This window comes from Gadus chalcogrammus, chromosome 4 (assembly GCF_026213295.1).
Source record: "Gadus chalcogrammus isolate NIFS_2021 chromosome 4, NIFS_Gcha_1.0, whole genome shotgun sequence".
NCBI lineage: Eukaryota > Metazoa > Chordata > Actinopteri > Gadiformes > Gadidae > Gadus > Gadus chalcogrammus.
Genome location: NC_079415.1, coordinates 5676097 through 5684881, shown reverse-complemented (window position 1 = coordinate 5684881; position 8785 = coordinate 5676097). Strand labels below are relative to the sequence as shown.

Below are 8785 nucleotides of genomic sequence, written 5' to 3'. Positions count from 1 at the left end.
GGTTTGAATTGTTGACGTCAGACACTAAATTAACTTTGCTGTCAGGGACGTCGTTAAGCCTATTGTGGGTGGGCTAAGCCCCCCCAAGATGTTCAAAATCCCCCCCTACAAAAATTGTCATAACATAATCATACCAACTCTTACTTTTGTTTAGCTTATTTATATTTTTTAAAAAGGAGGACATCCTGAAGACTCAGGAGCGGGAAGCAGTAGGTCTTAAGGCAAGTAAAGAAAAGAGTGAGCCAGAAAACAGGCCCTGATAGATGCTCTGCTGTACTCTACTGTAATAAATGATGAATTAAAGAACCACATTAAAGATGTGACATAAACATTTAGCACTTCGGGAACTGCTAGGGGTTAAGCCCTCCCAGCCTCTAAATCCTAGTGACGTCCCTGTTTGTTGTCGAGGGCTCTTGGACAAATCGGTGTTTTAGTGACATCACAAGTGGCAGTGGGAGTGTTATTATTCAAGCATACCTTGCTGGATCTCAAGTGGACACGCCCACTTGAGACCTCACTAAGGCACAGGGATGGGCAGATATTGAAACTACTTGTAGTGGCTAACAACACTGTCACCTGGGAGTATATCGGGGCCCGTTAAGTCAGGCTCAATAGTTACACTTGGCTTTCTGCCTTCCGATAAGATGTGAAATGTGACAAACAAAACCAAAACGGGCCGGTCAGGTCCTCAGTGAAAGCCTCTACAGCTCTGTGTCTATGAGAGGGAGGAGGGGGAGCACTCATTAGCCGCAACACAGCTCTCTCAAGGCACAGTACAGTGAAAGATTAATCAATCAATGAATGGATAAGTCAAGCAGTCGCTGATGGTCAGATGAAGACATAGTTTATGAGGACTGCATACTACTAGGCTTTTCTTTGTGTGTGTGTGTGTGTGTGTGTGTGTGTGTGTGTGTGTGTGTGTGTGTGTGTGTGTGTGTGTCTGTGTCTGTGTTAGTAAATAAAATGACAGGAGTCAATAACATGAACAAAGATATATTCAAAATGAGGAATAAAATAAGAATGACAACCTAATTAATATAATTTCTTTCGGCAGTGATTCATTTATACCTGTAAATGCATAGGACACAATTTCATATACCAGAGTAGAGGCGATCTCTAGCGGTAAGTAGCAGTCACTGCAGGCTCTGTAGACACAGTACTGAGCCCTAGCGGTCAGTTGCGGTCACTGTGTGCTCTGTAGTCCCAGTACTGACCCCTAGCGGTCAGTAGCGGTCATTTCAGGCTCTGTCGTCAAGGTACTGTCCCCTAGCGGTCAGTAGCGGTCAATGCAGGCTTTGGAGTCGCACTGCTGATGTCATCGCTGGAGTCTGACGTCACGGGGATAAAGCGTCAACATGGAGGCGACAGGAGAATCTTCCACGAATTCACTTTTAAAAGATGGTAATTCTGCTCCTTTTTTCTTCTCCTTTCGTGCTTGATACTGTTCTGTGTTGTCGGTCCAAACGGAACGTGTTTGGAACGTTTAATTCATACTAGTAGTACTACTTATGATAGTAATAAGATTGATGTGGTCGATGACAGCGGCTCACCGTCCAGTCTCTCTTTAACCCGTAAAGAGAGACTGGACACTACTACTACTACTGAATACATGTAGTACTGAATAAATCTAATGTTACTGAATACATCTTGTACTGAATACATCTAATGGTACTAAATACATCTAGTGTTGAGGACACACTGGCTCTACTATGAGAAGTGTGTGGTTAAAAACGTCGTTCTTCACTACAATGGACTTACAGGTAGATAGGTAGATAGATAGATAGATAGATAGATAGATAGATACAACTTTATTAATCCCACGGAGGGTAAATTCCTGTGTTACTGCAGAACACCAGCACTGGAAGACACAGGACATAATACAATAAAAATAGTAGTAGTGCTTAGGGAAACAAAAATATACTAAAGTAAACATACAGAACATACAAGGCGAACAGGATATACAGAACAAAAAGTATAAACTATAAGTGGCCCAGTGCCAGTACTTCACAATAGGTTAAAGTGTGTAAATGTAATGTCAAAACAAAGTGCACCTGTAACGTCAGTGCACCGTCCTCTCAGTAGTGCACCATTCTCTCAGTAGAAGTCAGTACTTTTTTGTGATGAGGGCGATCCACCATATTGTTGTGCTTCTAAGGAAAAACTAGAGTCAGTTTCCTGAATTCTTCCTCGTTGTTGAAGCGTTGAACATTGGTTTATTCCCGTAACCGCCCTGTTTGCAGAGTGCTACGTGGACTTCCTGACGGAGAGCTTTGACGTGAAGACGTACACCGCCCAGGTCATCCACCATGCCATCATCACTGAGCAGCTGGCCAAGCTGGCTCAGGGCATCAGCCAACTGGACCGGGAGCTGCACAGCCAGGTAGACACACACGCACGCACAGACACACACACGCACAAATACAGACACAGACACAGCCTGGTACGCATTCACACACAGACACACACACAACCTGATACCCAAGCACGCACACACACGCGCACGTACGCGCGCACACACACACACACACACACACACACACACACACACACACACACACACACACACACACACACACACACACACACACACACACACACACAGACACAGACACACACACACACACATCTCCATCTTGTCCTACCGTCCCACTGTTACCGACTCCATCTTGTCTCCTGTCCCGGTTGCCAGGTGGTTGCTAGGCATGAAGATCTGCTGGCCCAGGCCCCTGGGATAGAGTCACTGGAGGGTGAGTCTCCTGCTATGCATCATGATACCTGCATGTCTCCCGACTGACCACCAGATGGCACTGGTGGTCACCTAATTAAAGCCCTCAATGCAATGCGTCACTTCATGTTGAAATTAGCTTTACTTCCTGTAGGCTTTTATTTTTAAAACACTATGAAGAGGATTTCGAATTTAAATCCGAAGATACAATGTTACATATAAACAAGACAGACAAAAATTTGTTCAGAGTTTTTTGTTCAGGGAATTATCTATTGAGTTTGGCTTTGCTAGAAAACGATGTATAGAGAGGGAAGCATGTGTACGTCTTACATTCACCCTGGAGCGAAGCAGAGAAGAAGAAGTAGCGTTTGTGTTGTTGTTGTTTGGGCGCCATGTGGCTCAGGTGGTAGAGCGGGTCGGCTGGTAACCGGAAGGTCGCTGGTTCGATCCCCGGCTCCTCCTAACTGAGTGTCGAGGTGTCCCTGAGCAAGGCCCCTCCCCACTAACTGTCGCCTTGCAAGACTGACACCGCCCTGGGTGTGTGAATGGGTGAATGCGAGGCGATATTGTAAAGCACTTTGAGTGGTGGATTGAGTAGCGCCGTATAAATGCAGTCCGTTTACCGTTTGTTCATCAGGGGTCCTCCAGATGATGCAGTCCAGGATCTACGCTCTTCAAGGGGCTGTTGACAGGTATGTCCCTCCTCCACGCACCCAGGGCCTCTATAAATACACCTTGATAAAGCGCCAGCCCCTCCAATCACAGCGTGTGTTTGTTCCCGCCCCAGGATGCGCTCTAAGATCGTGGACCCCTACAACAAGATCGTGGCCCGGACCACCCAACTCGCCAGACTGCAGGTGAGGTCCAGCTCCTTGAGCTCCAGCCCGTACCAGCTGGGTGTTGGTGGGGGGGGGGGAGGACTGGGAGGACTGGGGGTCCGTCGGGCCTCCGTCCCACTCCTCACAGTCCCGTCAAGGAGGTTCTTTCTCAAGGTTCCCTGATTCTTAAGGGAGGTTCTCCTCACTCCTTCACTGTGATTGAGATTGCGGTCCTCTCGAATAGGGACGCGAACGAGGCGGTAGTGTGGTGACCTGGAATGATTGCGACAGGCCTTGTTGAGCTGGCGGCCATCTTGGTTGTAAAACACTAGCTTGGTTGGTACTGGATGTGATTCCCCAGCCACCACTGAGAACCAGTTTGGCTCGCGTGCCGACGGGCGAAACAGACCCCCGACGGTCCTCCGGTCTGTTTGTGATCGTTTCATAACACACTCGGTCCCTGGTGCTGAGCGATCGCTCCGTTTACAGTCGGCTGGTGAAGGCGTGCAGGTGCACCGCGTGTGTGGGGGTGATTCGGCCTGTGCGTGCTTGTTCGTGCTTGTGCGTGTGTGTGTGTGTGTGTGTGTGTGTGTGCGCGCTCATGCTTGTTCTCGTCCGTGTGCGTGTGTGCGTGCGTGTGTGTGTGTACTGGTTCTCGCGCATGTTTGTGCTTGTGCGTGTGCGTGCGTGTGAGTGCGCGTGTGCGTGCTCGTGCAAGCATCCCTGTGTGTTTGGGGAGGGAGCCTGTGACGTAAACCAGCGCTGCAGTAGGGCCTAAGATATGGGCTTGTACTGGTTCAACAGGATCGTCATTAGTATTTCCTGTTTGTGCACTATTCTTTATTATGTGTGTGTATGTCTGTGAGCGTCTGTGCGTGTGTGTGTGGCTGGCGTCAGGAAGAGGTCCATATGTCCGATCTGAACCGTGAGGACGTGACCCAGCAGGGGGTGTCTGTCTGAGTGCCGCGCTGACCGGGCTTTTCAAAATAAGAGTCACTTACCAGAACCATGTGTTAAGGTGACCTGACCTTTCTGGATTTGAGCGAGGAGCCGTCTGTTCCCCTCCCCCCCCCCCCCCCGCTGGGGTGAGGCTGAGCGGAGACGGTCAGTATGTAAGCGATACGCGGTTGCCATGGGTCCCATTCCACCCTCCGTTATTTTACACCTCTCTGGGAGTCAGACCTTCACCGCGACCGCTAGAAGAGGCCGACGCCATCACGCTCTACAAAGTGAACACCACTCACTGCGTTTGTCATGTTGAGTCTATTTTAAACGGTTCTATAGTTTGTACTGAGTGTTCATCACTGCAGTGAAGCAGTGCGGCAAATGAACAGCCGATGGAGTCCGTTATGGAGTAGACCCACAGTGATGTAGTGAACCTTTCGTGGTTGTCTCCATCCCAGGGGCGGCCTGTAGCTCAGGAGGTAGAGGGGTTGTCCGGTAACCGGAAGGTTGCTAGTTCAATCCCCTGCTCCTCGGTGTGTCCCCTGAGCAAGGCACCTCGACCCTGACTGCTCCCGACGAGCTGGCTGTCGCCTTGCGTGGTCGACGCCGCCGTCGGTGTGTGAATGTGTGCGTGAATGGGTGAATGTGAGGCAGTATTGTTAAGCTCTTTGAGTGGCCACTGGTTAGAAAAGCGTGGTGTAAATGCAGTCTATTTACCGTTTGTTTCCTTCCTGCGTAACGGACATCAGAGAGGCTGTCGGCGACATTCAGGAGCCGTTACTTGAGTGTCGTAGGTTCGTCCGTCAGCCATTAGAGAGTTCAACGTGCTGTGAGAGAATCAGCTCCACTGCGGAGGGCTCTCAGCCGGAGCCCTGATGGATGAGAAACGACAATGTGATGGGAACACGTTTATTTCTTTTTAGTTGAATAATCAGACTAATGGGATTTATGGATTATTGTCTGTGGCTTCGTCCGACTGGAATCGATGAGGGAAAAGTGAATAAGTGTTTGACTGTAGCAGCGGTCAAGTGTATCTGGTCCGGCACTGAGTGTCCCAGGTCCTGGTCTGAGTGCTGCTCCAGGTCTGAGTGTTGGTCCTGGTCTGAGTGTGGGTCCTGTTCTGAATGACCCTGGTCCTGGTCTAAGTGCTGGTCCAGTCTGAGTGTTGGTCCTGGTCTATCTGTCCCTGGTCCAGGTCTGAGTGTCCCTGGTCCAGGTCTGAGTGTCCCTGGTCCAGGTCTGAGTGTCCCTGGTCCAGGTCTGAGTGCTGGTCCAGGTCTGAGTGCTGGTCCAGGTCTGAGTGCTGGTCCAGGTCTGAGTGTCCCTGGTCCAGGTCTGAGAGTGGGTCCTGGTCCAGGTCTGAGTGTTCCTGGTCCAGGTCTAAGTGCTGGTCCAGGTCTGAGTGCTGGTCCAGGTCTGAGTGTCCCTGGTCCAGGTCTAAGTGCTGGTCCAGGTCTGAGTGTCCCTGGTCCAGGTCTGAGAGTGGGTCCTGGTCCAGGTCTGAGTGTCCCTGGTCCAGGTCTGAGTGTCCCTGGTCCAGGTCTGAGAGTGAGTCCTGGTCCAGGTCTAAGTGCTGGTCCAGGTCTGAGTGCTAGTCCAGGTCTGAGTGTCCCTGGTCCAGGTCTAAGTGCTGGTCCAGGTCTGAGTGTCCCTGGTCCAGGTCTGAGTGTCCCCCTGTCCCCCCCAGGTGGCCTGTGACCTGCTGCGGAGGATCATCCGCATCCTGTTCCTCAGCAAGCGGCTCCAGGCCCAGCTGCAGGCGGGCAGCCGGGAGATCACCAAGGCGGCCCAGAGCCTCAACGAACTGGGTAGGAACCAGAGACACACACACACACACACACACACACACACACACACACACACACACACACACACTGATGCACAGACACAGACACACACACACACACACACACACACATGAACGGGTGAAGCCGTACGGCGCCGCTCTCGGCTGTCCCACTGTACCACAGCGGGTCGGATAACTCGCTGTTAACAGGGTGCATTACACACCGCTTGTAGCCGTGGCAACAACGCGTCCGCCGGGAGTTCACCCGGGTTCAGACTGTGTTTGACCGTTTGTTTGCTATTGTGGTAAAGTGGGGGTGAGGGGGGGGCCCCCCCGAGACCACCCACCTGACCACCGTCCACCCCCACCTAAACTCCACCTAACTCCGCATACCTCCAACCTAACTCCAGCCTATACCTCCACCCTGTACCTCCACCCTATACCTCCACCCTGTACCTCCACCTTAACTCTACCCTATACCTCCACCTTAACTCCACCCTATTACCTTAACTCCAGCCTATACCTCCACCCTGTACCTCCACCCTATACCTCCACCCTATACCTCCACCTTAACTCCACCCTATACCTCCACCCTGTACCTCCACCTTAACTCTACCCTATACCTCCACCTTAACTCCACCCTGTACCTCCACCTTAACTCCACCCTATACCTCCACCCTACTTCCATCCCACCTCCACCCTAACTCCACCCTATACCTCCACCTTAACTCCACCCTATACCTCCACCCTACTTCCATCCCACCTCCACCTTAACTCCACCCTATACCTCCACACCTCCCCCCTAACTCCACCCTAACTCCACCCTATACATCCACCCCACACCACACCTCCTCAGAAACGCAGTGCAGTGCACTGCAGGTGTTTTATAAATCACCCCCCCCCCCCCTCCACCAAGCGTGTGCAGCATAAAGCTGCATTCTGTAAATAGCTCGATCCCCCCTCCTCTTCCAAGGACAGGGCTTGTTATGAAGTGTTCCCGGGCGCCCCAACTTCCTTGGCGGGGCTGGTGGACGGCCCCGCCGAGGGCGCCCTGACCTTCCGTCGGAAAAAAAGTGCTATTGATGAGTGCTGTGTCACAGCTAGCGGCTATCTCCGTGCTATCGCTACGTTAGCTTTTGGTTTATTGCCCGCCAGTGGAGCGTGACAGCTGGGCTCGACGAGACCAGTGTTTTAACCCAGCTCCCGCTGTGTGTGTGTGTGTGTGTGTGTGTGTGTGTGTGTGTGTGTGTGTGTGTGTGTGTGTGTGTGTGTGTGTGTGTGTGTGTGTGTGTGTGTGTGTGTGTGTGTGTGTGTGTGTGTGTGTGTCCATTAAGCGTGTGGTGCACAAAGCAATCATTCTGCCTTTTTTGTAGTACACACACACATACGCGCACACACACACACACACACACACTGTGTTGCCTTTCTTCATCTTGGAGGGAGGGAACGTGAAACCTGTTTCAGCTCGATCCTGAACTCTAAGCGGTGAGTTCTAAGGAGGAAGGGGGGGGGGGGGGCTGTCATTCCCATGGTAACGGCCCACACCCACTTTGTGCTGGCCGGTCCGCGTCGTCACGTGAGCGGACGACCGTTCACGATGCTGTGTATGAAGTAGGGCACACACACACCGCTGCGTTGCACTATAAGTATCCCAGAAGTTAACCCGTCTCTCGGGACGCCGCCGCCAGGACCCCCGCTGCCCCGGGGGAGCTCCCCCCCCCCCCCCCCCCCCGTTACCGCTACCACCCCTCTTACGCACTTAATGTATGTTGTACGTCCTGGCACTTAATGTACGCACTTATTGTATGTTGTACGTCCTGGCACTTAATGTACGCACTACTTGTAAGTTGTATGTCCTGGAACAAAATGTACACGCTTATTCTTTGTCGTACGTCCTGGCACTTAAAAGTAGTACTTAGCATTGTGTAGCGTCTTATCCTAGCTATCTGTGTTGGCTATGGGTTATCGTGGCGATTGTTAACGACTTGGCTCTTGGTTCTATGAACAAATGCCAGGGCCCGGCCGCCTGGCGTTTGGCAGTGTGTGACTGCAGTGACCGCAGCCCGATCCTAATAAAGACACCAGCCGAAGGTCAGCCCGGGGCAGATAAGACTCGAGTGCCTCTCATCGGGCTGATCTAGAGCGGCCCACTCGTTAGAGAACCGCTCTCAGGAGGACGTGCCCCGCGTTATGATCCCTTCACGACCGGGCGGCAACGCGGCTCCGGAGGAAGAGCGTGTCGGCCGTTCACCGGAGGGTCGCTAGTTCGATTCCCCGGCTCCTCCTCCTGGAGCGTAGAGGTTGTCCCTGAGCGAGACGCCTCACCCTACCTGTTTCCCGTCGAGCTGGCTGTCGCCTTGCATGGTTGATGTCGCCGTCGCTGTGTGAACGGGTGCATGAGCGGGTGAATGGTAGGCAATATTGTACACAGCTTTGGGTAGCCCTGGTTAGGAAAAAGTGCTGTATAAATGCAGTCCATTTACAATTTACTATGAGGACATGGTGTGCCCT

At 52.0% G+C, this 8785-nt stretch overlaps 1 protein-coding gene across 1 annotated transcript in view; it reads left to right on the top strand.

The window, feature by feature from the left end:
- Window positions 1-1293: 1293 nt before the first annotated feature.
- cog5 (component of oligomeric golgi complex 5) overlaps window positions 1294-8785 on the top strand; it is a 44936-nt gene continuing 37444 nt past the window's right edge. The window contains exons 1-6 of the mRNA XM_056587887.1: window positions 1294-1401; window positions 2241-2380; window positions 2690-2747; window positions 3363-3417; window positions 3513-3582; window positions 6176-6296. Of these exons, the coding sequence (XP_056443862.1) occupies window positions 1356-1401; window positions 2241-2380; window positions 2690-2747; window positions 3363-3417; window positions 3513-3582; window positions 6176-6296 (490 nt within the window). The 5' untranslated portion in view covers window positions 1294-1355. The remainder of the gene's footprint in view (window positions 1402-2240; window positions 2381-2689; window positions 2748-3362; window positions 3418-3512; window positions 3583-6175; window positions 6297-8785) is intronic.